At 31.4% G+C, this 21832-nt stretch overlaps 1 protein-coding gene across 7 annotated transcripts in view; it reads right to left on the bottom strand.

Moving 5' to 3' along the window:
• Positions 1-21832, bottom strand: part of LOC129953390 (tau-tubulin kinase homolog Asator) — a 36162-nt gene that overhangs the window by 12785 nt on the left and 1545 nt on the right. For 5 of the 7 annotated variants that reach the window (XM_056066548.1, XM_056066550.1, XM_056066549.1 and 2 more), the window contains 3 exons: positions 1317-1668; positions 644-1009; positions 190-579 (listed from right to left, as the gene is read on the bottom strand). In XM_056066548.1, coding sequence (XP_055922523.1) covers positions 190-579; positions 644-1009; positions 1317-1668 — 1108 coding nt within the window. Of the gene's footprint in view, positions 1-189; positions 580-643; positions 1010-1316; positions 1669-3791; positions 3980-12141; positions 12274-21832 lie in introns of those variants that run through there. The other 2 variants (XM_056066552.1, XM_056066547.1) reach the window with 2 other exon arrangements.

Below are 21832 nucleotides of genomic sequence, written 5' to 3'. Positions count from 1 at the left end.
TTGTTTTTTATATATTTATATATTTTCTGTTTTATTTTTATATAAGTTCATTTACGTTTGTTAGTTTTTTTAGGAATATTGCAAATAAGATCGTGGATAAGAGATAAGAACAAGTATTAAAATGGGTGGGGCACACTGACAATACAAATATTATTATTTATGGAAAAGGAAAAAACTTTTAAAGCTTACATTATAATCGGGTCGATCAGCATAAGTCAACGACTGTATGTGTTCGAGAAATTGCTTCAAGTCGGATGGAAGATGTTTGAGTAGTGCTCGATGATCATATTTTTCTTTGGTTAGACCAACTTGTTCCTTGTCTTTAATCTTTCGCCAAGGCAATTGACCATTGACAAATTCGACTAGCATATAAAAAAGTGACCAGAGATCATCGTGTCGACCCATTTCACGATTTCGATGGGCATTTATCGAAGCATAGCGTACAGTTCCACGAAATCCAGCTGCCGCTCGAGGACATCGTACTTCTCCGGTTCCGGTGGTGTATTGACGTGCTAGACCAAAATCTAACATGTATACACGCCGGCAGTTGTATGGCAATCGACCAATCGAAAAGTTACTCTAAAAAGTAAATGTAAGGACTTCGGTTGCAACAAATTAGAAAAATAAAAGAAAAAATAATTACCGGCTTAATATCACGATGCAAGAAGCCAACCGAATGAATTGATTCGATAGCTTTGAGAATTTGTAATCCTAGTCGAAGTGTTGTGCTTAAAGAAAACGCTCCTCTAGGCTGGGCACGGCGCAGCTCAGCCAAGTTTTTTCCTTGCAGTTGCATTACGACATAATTAAATCGGTCATTTCGACCACACCCAATAAATCGACAAACATGTTCTTTGCCTTGGAGTTTTTTCAAGACAGCAACTTCCATTTTTAGAACTTGTTTTGGTTGTCGTGCTGATTCGACTTTTAAGGCAACCTGTTCACGGGTTATTAGATCTTGACCTTCGTAAATTTCACCAAAGCCACCACCTCCGATTTTACGAGCAACCTTGAAAAGAACAGAATTTAAAACACATGTTTAAAATAATGGATTCAAAATAAACATAATTCTAAATTTGTATTTATTATTAAAAATTATTGAATTTAAAAAACATATAATTAATAAAATTAATTTTAGGTTTTTTAACCAAGGTTTATCTTGTTTTGAAATATTTTTTGTCATAAGCTACTCTATATTTATAATAGTTCATTTACAAAAAATATTGTAAATGCAGCGATGTTCTATTTTGATAGATTAATATTGCAGCATCTTTGAAATATTTTATAAAACAAATTTTAAATAGTTTATTCTTTACCTTCCATCGCTCTTTAACCACATGACCCGGCTGCAATAGATCTTCGGAAGTCATTTTTGAATTGAGAAAATTATTGTTTTGGTTGTTTTGTTCGATACAATAGTTATCGTTGTTATTGTAATGAATATGTTGGTTATTTTTGTTACTTTTTTCAACTGGTCCAGCTTTTCCCGGTGAACCGATTAGAAAAGTGACACGATTTCGGGCATCTAATCGTCTTGGATTAGCGGGAAGTGTTGCAGAACGTTGCAAAGCATTTCCAGGCGGCTTTACATCACTGTTATTGTTGTTGTGGTGTACATCGAGATGATTGTTGTTGTTATTGTTGGTGGCACCGGCATTATTGCCCCTCCTGTAGTATTTAACAATTATATAATAAATTTCACGTTCAATTTTAAAGCAGATTTATATTTATAAAAACAGGAAATGTATCAAGATATGAAAATAGATAGTAATTATAAATCTTCATAAAATATTAAAATTTCACGAGCTAGTAGTAGTTAGGATAGTCTATTACGATTAGGGAAGTGCATTTCGATAAAGAGGGATAAGTGAGATGAAACCAAGTGACTTTTCTTTGATAAGTGCTTTAGACCATAGATTCTTCATGGAATCCAAAATGTTGTATGTATTTACTTTTTCATTCCTTGAAACAAATATATACAATTTCCCTTCCCTTTTTCGTCCTTTATGAGTCAGTTAAGGAAGTGAAAACATGACGCTTATAATGACGATCTGAAACACATTTATTTAAATCATCTAAATGAAAGATTTTTGTAGAGATGTCAGTGGTTGCACGTGAACGTACATACGCCTGCACATTCGGAATGCCTTTTTACCGGGCATGTCACAAGAACCAGATATATGGACTTCAAATAAATTTTGCTTTAAAGATAATAAGATTAAAAGCTACTTTCTGTTTTAAAAGAAAAATTAAGTGTCACCTCGAATATTTTACGTACAAACAAATAATATTACCTCCTAAATAATTAAATGCATCAAGGAATAGCGTTTTTGACATCTGGTAAAATGTTTGGAATTACGGAAGTGATAATTTTTTTTATCAAGCCTAACAAACTGGTTTCCCACTCGAATATCTCGAGAATAAATATGGTATTGACTTCAAAATTATTTTAACTGATACAAAATTACTTTCGACTCAAGTATTTTCAGAGCGAAAAAAAATATTGATTTCAAACTTTTTGTATCTTTTACAAAATGTTAATAATATTTTGTAAGACTTTCAGAAATATCGAGAGACGATCACGATAATGAAGTATCAGTATCAAAAACTATTTGCGCACAGTATTGTTGATACATTTTAAGGAAACGTAGGAAGGGATAAGACATTTGTGATCCTTTAATGACTACAGCTTTAAGGTTTGCAAATTCATAATAATTTTGTAAGAGTGTTTCTTCAATATAAGATAATAAGTGTAGATTCCAAAACAAAATATTCTTAAAGAATTTGTAGAAATATCTTCTATTAAAATACTTGAAAAAGTCGAAAACGAGAAGCTTTCATTGCTATGAGAAAATATTGATAAAGCCACTTGAAAGGAGCATCTTCAGCTTATAAATTCAAATAATTAAGGACTACTCAATGTCTCAATGTCAATAGAGAAATGCAACTGCTCAAAAGTCTGAGTTGTAAGCTTTACGTTTTACAAAGACAAATGTTTTCCAAAGCATGAGTATCGATCTTAACGTTGATTTAATTCCTTGGTTTCCATTTAAATACTAATTTAATTTGTATTGGATCTAGTTTAAAATTTTTGACATATCCACTAACTAATTGGTCTTAATTAAAAACAATAACAAAAAACACATTAGGATAGACGAATCATCCAACATGCAAATTTTTTGTTTTTGTTTTAATTAGTTACAAATTGAACTGACAATTAGGACACAAGGCACACCCAACCAATACAAGAGAGGCAGGCATAAAATAGATCAATAATGAAAAAAGTACTAAGGAGGCTTTATGTTCTTGAGAATAAATTAAAATAAAACGAAATATGTAATTAACTTTTTTAGTACATAGTTTCACTAAAAAATATCTAGGAAGGCATTTTGACCTAATTGTAATTGACAAATTTAAGCAAAGTGTATCCCAAAGTCTAATTTTGTATAGATTTATTTTAGTGGCTTACAATAAGTAAGCAGTTGTCGACTGTCGTGGATGGGTAGAAAGCAAACACTTCTTTTTACATTGATTTCTTATTTTTATAAAATTGATTGTTTTCAAAACTGTTGGTGATCTCTTATTTATCCTCTTCGCGCTGCTTGATCAGAGGAACTATTTCGATAAATATTGGAACCAAATCTATTGACAATACTGTATAACAGTGGTTAAATTTCATTATTAAACAATAAACAAAAATCACAGGCACTTTCGGACACGTTTTAGATCTAGATTTTTGTCTGCATTTAGTATTAATTTTAGTTAAGGAAAAAGTAGAACATTTTATTTACATGGATATGATTTTCCTGGAGTGTGCTTGGCATCGCATTTCATAGAGTAGGTATATTTTTAATAAAGAAGATATTTGTATGTAATATATAAAACTAAAAACAAAAATTAATAATACAGATCACAGAACTGAGATAAATTAAATAAATTGCACTCGCATGTTGCATTGTAATTGCAACTACACTACAACCAAAAATACTCCATTGCCAAGATCGGAATCTCAGACTGACATTTCGGTTTGCCTACAAGCTAACTGCACACTAAATGTGAGAAAGTGTGCGTGAAATGATGCAAAAACCAAACACATTCTAACATTAAGTGTTCCGGTCCATCAAAATGCTTCATTTTAGTCCTCAGGCACATCTAAATGCTTCATTTTCACCTTCGTTCAAAAACGAAACAATCCAAACCAACAGAATCTTAAGTGCTGACATGGTCTTAAATTGGAATATTTGTAAACTTAACTAAACCAAATAGTGGTGTTTTTTGTTTATTTAAATTATTTGCGAATGCAATATGAGGTGCAACTGGTTAAGTATAATTGGAAATGGACAAAAGTGTAACTCAATACTTTGTTTAACAACAAAACAGAACATTTTTGTCAGCTGTAGATTGCTTAGGGCAGCTTATAGCATTTTTTTTTGGCAAAGGTAGCAGTTCAGGTGGAAATAATAGGCGGGTGCCTTCGTATTTGTTTGTACAGACAATGCTACGAGAAGCATACTTGTGAAGTTTCATTACCAACTTAAGCTAGTTCAGATTCCTCAACTAGATTAGTATTTTCATCGTTTAAGCAGTTCGGTAATTGCAAGACAAAATTTTAGTTTTGCTTGTTCCACAAATATTCCTGAAAATTTCTTTTTGAGGGACTATGTAAGAGTAAGAATTTTGTTTGTAGTTAGATTTTGGAATAAAAATTTGAGGGAACCATGTTTTAAAAATAAGTTGTTTTATGTAAAGCATCTTTAAGGAATAGAAATAGGCAATATGGTTACGAACAATACCAACTAAATGAGTGCAATAAATAGATTTAAGCAACTTTTTTTATTCTAATATGAGGAAGCCGAACACCCAATGGCTGCGATTAATGTTAAATTGTTTTCTAAAAAGTTGATGAAGGTTTGCCGAAGCGGAAATTTCTTTAATGAACACGCATTAAATATTTTTGGCTTTCTTAAAAATAGTTTTCTAAACTAACCTCTGCTTTATATCTGAAAACTATTGTGTATGTATATTTTCTCCTATGTTCTGCATTTATAAAAAGTAATCTACGGTAGTATTTATTATACTAAGAAAAAAAAAATAGATTCGTAAAACTCATTAATTTGTTTTCATTATTTGCAGCATTTTTACTAAACATACACTTCAAACAATGACGAGTAAACTTGAACTTTGGTAACTAACCATTTTTAAGGAATTAATGAAAATTATACTTTGCGTTAAACTGTAGGAATTCACTAAAAAACTTCTGTACGTCATCAATAAACATTCATATCAAGTACATTATCTATTGAATGAGTTGTGCATGAATTCAGAACGATTTTTTGACGTTTTCATTTTGTGATAAACGTCAAAATTTGCATTTTATTTGCTCTGCATTTATTTAACAGGTTAGCTATAATCGTTCTGAGTATTTTTTTTAAACATTGGCGTTCGTTTGATGCAGAGTTTGTTTTTATAGGAAATACATGTATGCTTCCATCAATAAAGAATATTATGGATAAGGTATTTTTCGATTATAACTCTTTTTTTTTAAATTTAATATTTATTAATAAAAATGGAATTGAAAAATAGTGTCAAGTTTAAATCATTAAAAACAAGCTATAAAATACTTAGATTAATTAAATTGATACAGATTTAAATTACTTGCAAAAAAAAATTTGGCAACGAAAATTTATTAGAGTTTAATAAATTGCACTAGCACCCTTAACTTGATGGTTCTTCGAACGCATTTTTGAGACAATAAAGCATTATTCACATGAGCACGACCAACGACCAACGAATGAACGAATATTCGTCGATTTTGACATTTCTTTCACATGAGAGTTTTTAATTCGTCGCGAATAAAGCTTGACTTTGACCACCGAAACCAAAACAAGAATGATTTTTTTAGGTTAAGTACGTGCGATTATTTTATTCGTTGGGAGTGAGGATAATGTGGAACGCGAATAAAGTTTGACAGTTCGTATCAACTTCAATTTTTTTCGCAACGAATAAATTTGTTTTCTTAAATTTATTAATATTTGATATTGAAAAGTAAAAGTATGCATCATAAATCAAATAGAAACTATATTGCTATCGTTTTGTTAAGAATTTGTGTGGAAATTATGTCTTCAAACGTATATAAGCTCACATTTTGTAAGTCATTCGGTTGCGCTCATGTGAATGCTGCTTAATCCGAGGTTAATTATGAAATTTAGAGAATTTCAAGACAAAAATGTACATTGGTTCGCTATCAATAAAATGACTGCAAAGCTAAAGCTTAAAACTGACTTTTTCATCGAAAAAAGTAAAAAGAAAAATCTGAAAAAAAACTTATTAAAACGCTAGCCCACGGCATCGTTTTTTTGTTGGTTGTTTTCACATCTATTCATGGACTAATTGTCAAAATTACAAATACAACAATGTAAACAAACGGGTTTTAGAGAGTGAAACGTACGAAAGATTCCGATCTTGGTAAATGGAGTATTTTTGACTACACTACTGCCCAGCTCCGCTACTCCAAATTAAGTTGACAATTGTTGTCAATTTCAATCGCCAGTGTCATAGTGACATTTAAAATTTCAATTTAAAGGGTTCCCGCTGTGATAAAACTTTAAGCCTAACGGCTGAAATACATACACGCTTCAGCTTCGGCTTCGCCTGACGTTTACGAATTCAACCATAGGAATTCAATGCATGCTATCGCAATGGAGCTTCGACCTCACGTTTCGTTTGACAATCGTAAGGAAAAGAACGTAATGTGACTCCAAACGGAAGCTCTAGTTCAATTATCTGAACATTTGCTTTGTCTGACAGCTCAACAGCTGTAAAAAAAATGTCAACAAACAAAATATTTGCTCTTTGGAGGGATGAAATAATAGAAATGTCATTCAAAGCAACCTCAAAGCAGGCCTACCGTAACGCAGATGAAGCCAAAGCTGAAGCGTGTTTGTGATTCAGCCATAATACTTAGGTGAACAAAATTTTTAAGTTCCCACTTAATTACATTGAGTGCAATTAATCATAATAAAGGTTTAACTTTAGAGAATTTTAAGTTCTGCCGATGTTTATCAAGAAGATGGTTGTTTAGAGGCAAGAGAATGAAGAAAACAAATCCCTTGCAGCTAACCACCAAAGAGATATTGTTATCTATGGAAATATGCATTAGATAACCTAAAAATTTTGTTGTTTTAACCTTTAAGCTCGAGCTAAAATTTAGCTCCAAAACAAAATTATCGCCAAACTTCAGTCAAACTAAAAGTTTACAAAGAATTAAAGCAGGTTGGTGTACTTGCCTATTTAAAATTTCGTACATTATTGAGTGAAGTTAATTTAGCGGAGCGTTTTGCTGTCGAAAATGATTGTACACGTAATAATAAATAAAATGTGTGATGCTGATTTCTGTCTGGGTCAGTTTTGGAAATCTAAAAATTGGTTTTCATTGTGAATAGTAGATAGCTACTTTGCGTTTTAAATGGTTAGGTAGTGTGAATTTAATTCATTAAAAAATGTTTGGAAAGTAAACAAACATAAGAAAAAAGGAGGCAAAAATTAAAGAAAGGTGATAGATTTATGATCGTTTTATTTTCGCAGAAAACCCATACAGGTCTTTAGCGATAATGAATTATCCATCACCATATAGTTCCTAATACGAAAATAAAAATATGTAAATAAAGTGCAGAAATTATGTGGTAAATAAAGTTAAAAAAATATTTTAAACAGTTTTTTTTTACATAGACAGTCTTAAAACGGGTTCCTCTTCGATTCATTCAATTGGAGTTGGAGTTGGAGAACAAGTGTATTTTTTTTTCTTAAACGGTTCTTTCATGAAATAAATCTTATTTTGTGTCGTGTTCAAAATTCCAAACGATGAAGTAAAATGTTAAAGTCATTTTTAGCAATTTATTAAGCTTAAAAGACTATTTCCATAATTTTAACCGAAATACGAAATGGTTACTTTAACTTTTATCAATTTGCTAAATCCATATGACAATCCTTATACAAACAATTATTCTTATAAATGGAGTGCATACAATGGTCCAGTCAACAGTTAAGAAATTCAATTAACAGATCACAGATCCGTTTAAGCGTATTTGTTTATTTTAACGAACAGTCAATTTTAGACATGATTGTCGTATTTTAATAAAGGGCAATTAGTAATTTACTATTTAGCAAAACGAATAGAAAGGTTTAACATTTTGGACACCCACAGTAAATTGCTAAATATTTAGCAAACTGCTAACTAGTAAATTATTAAACCCCTTGCAATAGGTTGTTTAAAATTTGTCGCCAATGGATATTGAGGAGTAATTTTTTGAAGAGCTTCCTTAGGAGCCAAAAAAGAGATCGCGGAAGACGAACAAAGAAAGCAAATTTGTGCTTTTACACGAATTTGGCGATGCTCGTAAGGCAACTTTCCCCAATTTTGAACTTGGAGGATAGTTTCCATAAAATCCATTACATAGTCAAGTATTACACAGCGGATGCATTTAATGCTCATTAATCGGCAATTTAGTTTTGAAGTGTCATTCGGCGATGGGCGCGTTATTACACGAAGACTTTTAAGATTTTTAAGTCCGTGCATTATTTTGACAGATATCTTTTATTTCGATTTTCGTTGCTCCCTCGGTGTACCCAACCCACACGATTTTCACATTGTTCATTTGCAACCAAATTTGGTCATTATTTTTACCTTGGTCAAAAGGTCATTTTTAATTCCATTTGGTCATGTTCTTCGAAAACGAAAAAAAATGTTCGACATTTTGAGTAACGAAAATGTTCTTTAAACAAACTCACTTGGCTAAACAGAAACAATGGTTAAACTCATTTAAGCACCTTTTGTGTAAAAACTTTATTTAACTTTATTAAAAATATAAACTCTTGACCTGAATTGGACTTAGAGGACAGAGAGAATTATCTACGCATTACACAAACTGTAAAAATTCTCAAAATCGAACCTTACTCATGATCTCATGTTAAAACGTTTTTTTTTTTTACGTTTCGTTATCTTTATTTGGGTGGTACCCGTGGCATGATGGTTAGTGTCTTGGACTGTCACCCCAGAGGTCTTGGGTTCGATCCCTGCCTACTCCATCTAAAACCTTTTCACGGCTACTGCCTCTTGCGAATTGATAAATTCTCCAAGAGTAACTCTAGTCATGAAAAAGTGCTTTCTTAAATTAGCCGTTCGGATTGAGCATATAAACTGTAGGTCCCCTCCATTCCTGACAACATCACTTGCACACAGGAATGGTTGAGAGTTGTAAGTCACTAGGCCCTGGTTCACTACGGACTGTTGCGCCACCCAATTTATTTTTTTAGATGTAATGTAGGAATTTCTGTGAAAAAAGAGGGACTTGATGTCAAAAGTGGGAGTTGGAAGTGGCTGATATCACAAGCTATTTAACATTACTGGAACTCAACGAACGGCAGAAAGCTATATGCTTTTATTTTACTAAGGGTTTCTTAAAAGGGAATATATTTTCAGATAAATTGGTTTATCTTTTATTTATTCAATAAAGAACACTCGAATTGAATGCATAAAAATCATATCGTCATGGGTTCTTTTTGCTTTCATTTTCATTTGTTTTCACTAATCTTTCTATTTGTTGTGGAACAGAAGCTGACACAACCTATCGTTGTCAAACAAATTGAACAAAATATATGACAGTGACAACTAAATCGCTGTCACCCATAAACCAAAACAAAATAGTGGAAATCAATTTGATAAGCACCTTCTGTTAAACAAAAACATTTGTTTTGATGATCAACAATCAACTGTCACCAATAACCCGTATAAGTTATCCTGCGAAAATAAAACGATGTAGATCGAAGACAAGGAAATTTCATACAGCTATCTCTTTTTTTCTTGTGTTTCAAATGGTAAGGTAGTGTAAGCTTTAGTTGAAAGAAAAGAGACAAACAAATTATCACCATAATTTGTTGAAGTAATACGTGTTAAAAGATAGCCCATATAGATCATTTTTAACAAAAAAAAAATTCATCTGGGGCTTTTGTACGCCACTTAAAAATATTAAGATAATTGCTTACTAAATGTTGATCGGTAAGAGGAGTACCAGTGGGGTTTTTAGATAATACAGGTTTCTTATAGGAAATGTGGTTTGAATCGATAATTTGTATGTAAAGGGTGTTTGTGTAATAATTATGTTTTTATTTTTTTTTAAATTAATATAAGCTACGTTTTACTATCGTCAATGACTCCTAAAAATGGAACGTTCAGAGTCTCATTTATACTGTTTTTATATGTTTTTTTCCGTGAAAGACCTCCATCTTGAAATAAATATTTGTTTTGCATATTGTTTCATGACTCCCAAGAATTTAACTTTTTCACAAAATTACCTAAAAAATCGTATATTTATGACGTCTGTGGTAACCGCTACCCGCACTCATGGTTAAGAGTTGTAAGTCACTAGGCCCTCGTTCTTTACGAGCGGTTGCACCCCTTAATTTAATTGTTTTTTTTTTTTTTATAAGCAATAACATTGTTTGTATCTTATTTTCCTGGAATATCAATTCCTTATCTTATTTTATCATAACTTCTCTAAATAGTTTTTTCACATGCATTTTAGAATTTCAAAGTTTGACAAAATATTAAAATCAAAAAGTTTTATTAATACCAACATTTTATTAAAATCCATCAAAATGAAATTATAATAAAAATTTTTATTTGATTTTTGACCCAAAGGAAAATACCGTCAAATATCAATTCAAACAAATTTTCTGGATTAATTTTAATGATGGCTATAACTGGACCCTAATGCAGTCAACATTTAGTTTAATGAAAAACATGACCAGCTGGTAGTAAAAATACTTTACTTGATAGACAGGGAGATTAATCCTGACTTACTGTCAAATCAACTCTTCAGAAAAGTTGTTTTATCAACATGTTATCATAATAATCATTGGCTTCTTTTAATGCCTTGTTATTGAAAAAGGTCGAATGACAGCTGAATGCAATTTTCAAAATACAACCTTAAGATTGCTGAAAGTAGAAATTTAGAGCCGCTAATTAACTAAAAAAAAGAATAATTAATAATGTATGCGATTTTTTATTGTTGAATGTTTCATGTTGGAGTGGAATTCAAATTTAGAGTGTCTTCATAAACTCTGAATTTTGCATACCTAGCTTACAAAACAAACGTTTATTCTAAATGTAAGCATTTGCTTTTTTTTTAATGATGTTGTAATCATCAGAGATCTTGTAGAACACCCCACCTGTTTCACAGAACTTGATATTTGAATTTAAAATTCATCCGCAGAAAATTAGGTCAATGTAAAAGTCGACGTTGATGTCACTTTTTGTCAGATTGTTTTATATTAAAGACAATTGAAACATTGAATAAAATGTCTATTAATAATATTTAAACAAAAGAAATCAATCAAAAATAAACACACAATACACATTTTCTATTCTGACATTTGATAATGTCAACCTGTATATTGCATTTTCAACAATGGAAATGCCTGCCAGGGTAAGTTTTTACTAAAAAACAGACAACTAAGATTGCCAGTGTATGAGATGCACAAGTGTCGCCCACTTTTCGTCCTCCAGAGAAACACATACAATAAAACACTCACATTACTAACGCAAAAAATAACTATATATATTCATAACAAAATTTAAAGGTTTGCCGCACTTGAACAAATAAAGCTTCAAATCCCTTTTCCTAATTAAAAAAAGTAATCTACTTGCTAAATAAAAAGCGATTACAAAATCCTAATAAATTTAATCTAAAACAGGCTAGGCTCCTTTCAGGCACACCTTAAAAAATGTAAAGAACAACAGAAGCAAAGGTGAAATAAGAGCATGATTTTCCTTATTATCCTTTTTAATGCTTAAAAAATAGCTAATTTCTACAAAATAACTCACAGGTAGATGACAAAATAGAATTTTTAATGTTTGCTTTATAATTTTTATTAAAATTTTTAGAAAAAAGGAAAATAGTTTTTACTTCAATACAATACTTTTGTGTGGGTGATAGTAACATTAATCATCGTAACGGATAGGATGAACTTCAGAAATTACTCATCATCTTGCGCTCTTTTTGAATTATGTCAGCAATTTTATTGTTTGGTATTCTTTTGAAGGAATAACTAATTTATTGTATAAAAACTGTTTGTTATTCTTACCTTGAAACCAATTTGTTTGTTAGTGTTTTGGTGCCCTGCTTCCCGTTGTTAGTTATCAACAAATCACAAACAACTAAATAGTATTGCTTTTTCAAGGATTTTACAAAAAAGACAAATTCCTTTGGATTTTCTTTTTTCTCACTTTATAGCTAAAATTCTAGGAACTTTTTCTTTGCACAAAATCAAATTCTCATATGCGCATGACTGTCATGTAACAGAAAGTGTAACCGTGTATCTTTTTTCTGTTTGCTTAAATACTAATCTCCGAATAGTTTATAAAGTCGACCTGTTTATCTGAAAAAACTATTGAGTTTTTATTATTTCTACTGTCACTTTTATGTCAAAAATAGAACAGACAAAAGTCAAAAAAGTCAAGTGAATGAGCATTCAAAAAACTGTATTGTCATTTTAAAGAATTAACAAATGAAAAATATATGACGGCATTTTGACAACCACTTTTCTAAAACTATTTTCACAGTTCTTCGCACCGCAGTGTACAATTATTAATCTTGTGTATCCTGTTTGTGTTAAATATATTTTGTATTGTTTTCTGTTTAGAAATGCAGGGAAAGCCTAGTTTTATGCAATGGTTATATATATAAGAAATTGTCTTCAATTCAAGTTCAAAGACTTTTTCAGACTTATTTAATATTTGAATTGATTTTTTCATATCATGGGCAACTTTTTCTGTTTTTCTCTAAATCACTAGAGTCGAAGACAGGATATTTTTTAGCACTATATTCAAAAACTAAACATACCTACAAATCTAAACTTTATAAACACCAAAAGACGAATCTAAAATAAAACTAAATTGTTTTATTAAACAATAAATCGATTGACAAAAAAGAAACTGCTTGACCACCACCATCAACACTAATTATTTAAATAAAATAAAAACAAATTGAAAACTATGATTATATCTTCTGTATTCTTGAACTCTTTTATATGATTGAAAAAATATGTTACTCGTGCCCGCGCCCATAGAGTTTTACTTCAGAGAGTATCTGATGTATTCTTATATTGGGGAAAACTAGAGTTCACCTGTCTTTCCCAAAAAAAAACCACTATAAAATAACCGTAGTACACAATATAATACAGAAAAGGATTGGCAGGCCATTATTTGACATATCCCATCATCAACATCATAACGTCAACTTGAGGGAGCTTTTTTGAAGTACGCATGTTCTTGTTTCCTTTTGCTCTGAATTTTATCATCATACTCCTTTTATGATGGATGCCTGTGTGAGAATATTGGGGAAGAGAGGTTTGATGCTGAGTTGTCGTGCGCGCCGCCGCGTCATATAATGATTCCTTGGAAGTAACTGCTCTATTAGTACACAAAATAGTTTTAGTACCTAAAAAGCTGAATTATTCTAAAATTAACTTTTAGTACTCTCACACAAAAACAAAAACGAAAATGCAAGTAAGGAAATGAACATAGGTTTGTCACATTTCTAAAAATCTGAAAATTTGTCTGGAAACAATTTATAAAACAAGTCGTCCAAAAACGTGAAGTCAACCGATTGGTCCCCGTTTTTTTTAAAGCTTTTGCTCAATAGAGATCATGGAATCTAAGCGCATTTCCTAATAAAATTGATTTTTCTTGTAAAATCAAACTTATTTTCTTTCCAATATTTTATTATTCAATTACAGCTTCTCCCTAAACCTTAATATATTCATCTTAATGATTAGAATTCTAAAACTACGAGGATGTTTTCAATCTTAAATGTCAATCATGTTGGTAATTTTAATTTAGATAATTTTGTATCAAAGTATTTTGACGTCTTGTAAAAAAAACCACTTAACAAAGTGCAGATAATAGACATACACATAACTAAAAACAGTTTAAGGTATTTTTATTTTTTTAAGGAATTGTACGACAACCTAATGTTGGGTCGACTAATTGTGTTGCCAAGCGCAAAATTCGAGAAGACTCGACCCATTCGGGGATTTTTCTTTTTTTGCTATAATTTACAAGGAAGGTTCTTATGGAGAGAATATGTATACAATTTTAGTTTAAAGCAATAAAAACAACACCTTTCCCATCTGACACCAATTAAAAGGAGGGTTAGAAATATTTTATTTAGTACCTGAACATTGGGTGCGTTCAATAGGTTATCATTGATTTGTGCTTATTTTAGATACCATATTAAACGAGCTTAAGAACATCAGCTGCTCATAAAATTTCGAAGTTCAAAATTATTGTAAAATGAAATGTTTAATGGACAATCTTAACAATTCAACGGATTCGTCGAGCGATACAAAATATATTTGTAGATTGAACGCAGTCATTGAAGTATGCCTGCCCTCGCGGTAGTAAAAGTTTTGCCTGTCATCTATGCATATAAAATGTCATATTTATATATACATAATTCTCATTTGATATAAAGCAAATAGATTCAATTATTTTGGAAAGCAGAAATTGAGTTTTTATCCGCTCTATAAACTTTGGAAAAACACAAAGAGGTGCGTTCATACTCAGGCAGACAGGGTAACAGGCTGTATTCAATCTCATTCGGACAGGTTAACCGAATACTTTTTTGTTAGTATTTTACGTGTAAAAGAACAGCTGATTTCCAAGAATTTATGGTATTTTTAGGTATCTGACAGAACAGCTGTAACTGATTAAACATGTATGGTTGAATTTGAAGAAACCCGAAAAATTATTTAAAATTTGTATGTTTTTATCCTCAAGACGAGGTTTTGGACACCACTTAAAAATGTCCTGTAAAGGAGGCTGGTAAAATAATAATATTAGGTGTATCTTAAACTAACATTTACATATTTTAAGGGCTTAATTAACAATTTTAGTTCTTAGATTTTTTAGAATACTGTTTTCCAGCAACGTATAGTCTAACTATTTAATTTGGACGACTTCCTACATATGAAAGCATTTCAAGATTCTACCAGTGTTCTATATACATACGACCTAAAATACAATAGTTATGTGTGGTTTTGGGTGCATTTCATGAAGAAATATTAAAAATTATGTTATATTAAATTTAAAAAAATTAATTAGGTGGCGCTACAGTCCATTGAGAACTACTGTCTAGTGACTAACAACTCTTAACTATTCCGCGAATACTGTTGTTAGGGATGGAGGGGACCTACTGTTTTAAGCAGATTCCGAAGGGCTAATTTGAGAAAGCACTTTTCGTGGCAAGAATTACTCGTGGAGAATTTGTCAATTCCTCGCAAGGGGCACTTCCCGTGAAAAAGAAACTTTAGATGTAGTAGGAAAATAAAACAAAATGTAATATATAGATTTTTTTTGGTATTTTTGGCGTTTTTCTTCTGACACAATTTGTTAAAACGTTAGCACGAAAGCTAAATAGGTATCGTCTGTTATCAATTTCAAAATGTTAACTAAGCAAATTAAAATCAAAATGTTTCGGTGTAATTTAGTTTTGTTGCAAAGTGAAAATGAAAATTTAAAAAACCTGGGTCGTACAAACTTGCTCACATATCCAAAGAATTTAAAATTTTAAAATATATCTTTAAAAATGTCATTTAATATGTCGAAAAAAACTTAATTTTCAAAATTTGTGCTTCAAAATCATAAGAACGTTTTCTTTTCTTAAATTAATTGTGGGTATACAAAATTTTTTAATTTCAGTTTAAAAATATTTTGTTGGTATGGAGTTATTTAGAGCTTTATAATATACGTTTCACATTGCAATTTTGTAAAAAAGTGATGCCCCATTTTCAAGATGTTGAGTTTCCAAAAAAACTTAATATTTTTAAAATATAAATAGTGACATATTTGATCATCAAATATTATTGAAACAATGTAAGAGCTTGTGCAGATAAAGATATTGAAATGGGTTGATTAGTTCTTGAGAAAAAAAAAGGAAATAAGGTTTCTATGGGGGTATCCTTCTGGAGCAATACAAAAATATTTTTCTTATATTGAAAGAAGGCAAATTAAAACAAAATTTTGTAAGCGAAAATTAAAAAAACCAATGGTTTGTTTTTCAGAAAATTCGAATTTTCGATTTTTGAACCAAAAACTTGTATGTATGTAATGCTATTTTAAGTCTTGAAAAAAAAAATAATAAAAAAAACACTAAACATTAATTTTCAAACATTTTTGTCAAAAACGACATTATATCCGAACTTCGTGGAAACATATAACTTTGAGAACAAAAATTACAAATAAACACCAATCGTTCGCAAAATTATTTTTCAAATTTGAAGTCAATCGACCCATTGCTTCAGGCCATAGGAGTCCGGACCAGGCAGAGAGATGGAATCGGGGTAGCAGTATTAAGATTCACTTTTTCGACTTCTATACCATCGTAGTTTCGTAAAATTTCGAAATCGAGATTTTAATCAAACATAACATTATGGTAGTCGACAAAAGTGGGACCCTCAATTCCGTCCTTTTGTCTGTCTGTCTTCGCCCAAAACCATTGCATTGAGTCGATTGAGTTCAAACTTGAAAGTTGAGGTTTAAAAATGTTATTATCAGCTCTTAAAATGTTTTTCCTGACTTGGCTTCTTTCAACAAGAAAAACATAACAGGTTATCCATTTAGTGATTTCAAAAGTATAGGGCTGGTATTCGACATCTGTCAAACTAAGTTGTTAAACCAATTTTTTTGTCCGTTGAAAGTCCGACATTTACGAAAATGGATCGCATAACTATCACGCAACGTATAAAAATTGTCAAAACCTACTACAAAAATGGCGATTCTGCCACAGTCAGATATCGTGCGGAGGAGATTATGGTTTACATGATCGTCCAACTACGCAAGCAGTTGGCAAAATTATGAACAAATTTGAAGAGACTAGATTGCTTTCAGATATTTTAAGCCCTGGACAATGGACATCCTCGTTCCGCTCGTACAACTAAAACTATAGCGAAAGTATAATGAACAAAACCGTTTTTTATATTCTTTATTTACGTTTACTTTTGAACCCGTTTGGATAACCCTGTATCTTCCTTATAAAACACTACAATAAGTGCATTTTGCACAATACTAAAGTATTTTTGATTTCTAGGTGAGTAAGAAACTACAGCACCAAGCAATTGGGTGCTTGTTAGGATTTCACCTATTTTTATTTCATTTTCATTCACATCGCATTTACAAGTTATATATATAAGTACTTCAATAAGGGTATTGATAAAAATGATATAATAAATAAAATGCACGACTGAGTCAAATGAACTTCCAAAAAATTTTGTTTTCATAAATTTAAATGCTTTTTTATTTCTCAAAAAAATCATATAACTATTTATAACTCAAGAACGGCTGCACCGATATGGCTGAAAATTGGTGGGTTGGTAGCTTAGCGCTTTTTATTCCGTTCGACAGCGTTCCTATTTGACTTGACGTAAAACGACAGTCACTATAAAACGTGGTAAAACAAAAAAGAATCATACTTGGAACAAAACGTGTATCTTTAACAGCTAAGTAATTTTGTGTATTAATGAATGGTTGGATTTTAGAGTTGTGAATTACATTTTTAGGTAAATCGACTTCTTGCTTCTCAATCACAAGATAAAGTTAGGAATGCCAGTGCCAAATCGTTAAATGAAAGACGCATTTAATAAAGAATTGGAACGGGAACGTGAATATGATCATCAGGAATTAGATTTAGTAGTTGAAACGAAAAGGAAGTTTATGATAATTTAATGAAGGCAATCGATGGTGAAAATGGTGGTTTATATTTTCTACATGCCCCTGGTGGAACTGGTAAGACATTTCTCATGTCAGTAGTATAAACCACTGTTCGTGCGAGATCCAACATAGCGGTTGCAGTTGATTCTTCGGGAATAGCAGGCACATTGTAAGAAGGATGCCGTACGGCTCATTAAGCATACGTGTAGTACTACAAAGCACCCAGCAATGGCCAAAGTTTTATCGGTATCTAAATTCATCGTCTGGGACGAATTCACAATGGCACATAAACGTGTATTAGAAGCACTTAACCGAACGCAATGACTCGAGATGTTTTGGAGGAGCAATGTTTTTACTGACTAGCGATTTCTGCCAAACACTGTGTTTAATTCCAAGATCTACGGCACGGTTGCCGACGAAATAAACACTTGCCTCAAATCGTCTAATCTATGGCGCTATGTGAAGAAACTGCAGATGACAACAAACTTGAGAGTTGCATTACTTAATGATATATCTGCTGAAGATTTCTCTGAGCAATTGCTCACAATCGGTAATGCTCAAGTACCTTTCGATGACTCGAGCGGATTGATATCAATTTTAAACAATTTCTGTAATTTTGTGTCATGAAAAGATGAAAATGTATTTCCAAACATTATTTCTATCTACAAAAATAATGAATTGTTGTAGATGTAGATGACCTGAACTACATAATTTAAAATAAGATTATTGGAACAATGCATTTATTTAAATCTATTCAACTATCCAATTGAATTTGTAAACTCCCTAGATGTGTATGGCTTATCGCTGCACAATTTACGCCTAAAGGTTGGCTCCGTAGTAATCATATCATGCTTCGAAACAAAAACCAACCAAAACTGTGCGGCGGTACTTGTTGGTGAAAAAATCAAATGTGAGGAAGTTCTTATTTCGACGATCCCGATGATCCCAACCGACTGTCCTTTGAATTTAAAAGATTTCAATTTCCGATCCATCTTTCATTTCTCATGAACATCAACTAAGCACAAGTTTGTGGTTTGAATCTAAAACATCAATGTTTTTCCCATGGTCAATTATATGTGCCATGTTCACGGCTTGGAAGACGATCTGCGTTGTTTATTTTCGCGCCTGATAATAAAACAAAAAATGTCGTGTATCATAAGATACTTAATTAAAGAGCAACCTATATTCTAAAATACAGATAAGATAATGAATGATTAATGCAGGTACTTGATTTTTTTGTAATAAAAAAAAATATAAAATTCAAATATTTGCTAATTTATTGCCTTTAAGACGAAAAAGAGTTCACCGGGTCAGCTAGTAATACAGTAATAGTAATTCATTTTTTAGTTTGAGTTTAAAAAATATACAGTTATTAAGAGCTCATTAAAATATGTTTTGCACTTAAATTTCGTAAGCAAATTATGAACCGTTTTCGAGATGCCGAATTGTGAAAAAATGTTTAATATTTGCAAAAAAAAATCCAAAATAAAAACAATGGTTCTTGAGAAAACTTAAAAACAAAATATAGCTTCAATTTGGGGTACCCTTCTTCAGCAAAACAAAATACTTATTTTTATTAAAATAAGCCAAATTTTAGAGCAAACAATTTTTCAGTTTTAACCTTAAGTTCCTAGTTTGACTTTAATGAACCCAATAGTTTGGAATGTAGGGGCGAAGGCAGACAGACAGACAGATGGGCTGAATCAGGCCAATTTTTTCCGACTTCTCTACCACCGTAATGTAATTTTCGATTAAAATCTCGAGTTAAGAATGCAAAACTTGCCATATAGTTCCTATATGTCGCAAGTAAAAAATTGTATGGTAGTCGGTTCACTTAAGAGCAAGCATTTTAATTTTGCACGTTTTTAACTATATGAATTTAGGTTCTATTAACGCAAATCATTTATATCGTTTAGAAGTTAAATTTATCGTATTTTATTTTTTACAGTTCAGAATTTTTAGAAATATTAGCTTATAGTAAGCGTCACACTACGATCAGAGGCTTATCATAAGTTCATGTGTTAGTTGATAGTAAGAAAAAATTACAATTTTAGCCTAACACACGCACAAACACCAAAACATAATGAACATTTAACAAGAAATATTACGGAACAAAAAATTAAATAAAGACGATTACCGTTTACGATAGTGGATCACTGGTTCTTAAGTTACATAAAATGCTCATTCGACTTAAAGCTTCATTCTTTCCATAATTAGTTCTATGGAAGTCAATACGTATAAGATCAAATGTACGCAGGTGATGAGTTCCGCCTCGGTAGTTGAAATGCAAATCAATTTCACCATTAATGAGTTGATGAAGAAATATTAAGTCATTTTTAACACTCCTTTGATAGAGAGATTGCGTTTAAGGAAGCAGAATTCGATGTTCATAGGCAGATCATAAGGATCATTCAAAGGAAGACCCTTTAGGGCAAAGCGAATGAAATTATGTTGAGTTGATTCAATACATTTTCTATAAATTTCGTAATAGGGAGTCCATACCTGCGAAGCATATTCAAGATGAGGACGAACATGGTAAGTGCAAGAAATAGTAATATAGGGATCATTAAACTCCTTTGCCTATTAAAGAATCACTAACGAATTTTTTTTTGTAAGTGAAGTTAACTGGAAAGCCATGTGATTTTTTCTTTGAGTTTACAAGTTTACAATTTTTTTTAGGAATCTTCTTTTGTTACACAGTAAACGCAATTCTTTTGTGTACCAAGGGTGTTTAAAGTTAGTATTTCTTGATTTCTATAAAGGAACGAGTATTGTTTTTCAAACAATAATTAAGAATCTTATACAAATTTTAAACTGCTTTGTCAATATTAGAAAAGGCTAGTGTATTAGCAATTGCTGAAATGGTTAAATCTTCAGACAACAACTGGAAATTAGCTCTTCTGAAATCGAAATTATATAAGCAATCAAAGGAATTACTGTCTTTAGTAAGGTGGTTACTTAAGTCAAGAAAAATGTCCAATGGGGGTTATATTTATCAATATTAGTAGTTCCTGATCTAGATAGAAGAAAATACTAAATCAAGAATTTAATTTTTTTTATTTTAATACAGCTGTAAAGAAGAAATAATGGGTTCAAGGCAGGATGGAATCCAGTCAATGTGTGGTAAATTAAAATTACAGAAAAGTAAAATATTGGTGTCAGAGCAGGACAAATTGATAAAATAGTCTAATGCCAAGGAGAGTTAACTATAAACAGACTCCAAACTTTATGGAGGAATGTAAATGTTTAAAATAAAAATAGTCTTAGTCTGCACCATTATCCTTACCTTAGACTAGTTCAATTAATAGTTCAAATGGAAAAGATATAGTAAAAGAGAAATATGTATTTTTACCGCAATGAGAACACCTCCACCTATAATCCTTTAATCCTTTGCATTACCAACATGACGATCGTTTCTGTAAACTTCGAACTCTTAACTGAAGAGCTCTGTTTCGGGAAAGCTTAAATGAAGCAAAGTTTCTGTCAAAACGAATATCGAGTGTAAATGATTTCGAGTTAAAAGATTTTTCAGCAATCTTACTACGAAGTCCCCTTACGTTTTGGTAGAAACAGCTTATGTTGATTGAATGAATCGTTGTAGCCGCACGCTTTAAGATTCAATGTTAAAACGCGTGGCTATGGATTTTTGAGCTCACGCTTAGAGCTTGATGTTAACAAGCTAGCGTTAGCACTAACAGTAAAATAATTATTTTCTAAAATTTGAGGATAAATTGTGTTATGATGTCAAATTGGTAACAATTAGTCAGATTTATTTTAAATGAGGGAATATGCTTATATGATTGTCTTACGTAAAATAGAACGGTGAACAAAGTTATGTATATATTTTTCTTTCTATCCTACATATATCAATTACAGAATAAACATACATTTGTAACCAACCAACAGACCCCCCCCGCAGAATACGTTCATATCCGGCTACGGTAAAGACTTTTTTTTATAAACATTCTTAACTAAAAAGTCACACAGATTCTCAGAGTTTGGATAAGTAAGACGATAAAATAGAAATTTCACGACAGTTATATCCCTTATGCCGAAGCTGGTTGATGG

This window comes from Eupeodes corollae, chromosome X (assembly GCF_945859685.1).
Source record: "Eupeodes corollae chromosome X, idEupCoro1.1, whole genome shotgun sequence".
NCBI classification, from domain to species: domain Eukaryota; kingdom Metazoa; phylum Arthropoda; class Insecta; order Diptera; family Syrphidae; genus Eupeodes; species Eupeodes corollae.
The sequence above is the reverse complement of the archived record's forward strand: the minus strand, read 5'-3'. Positions and strand labels throughout refer to the sequence as shown.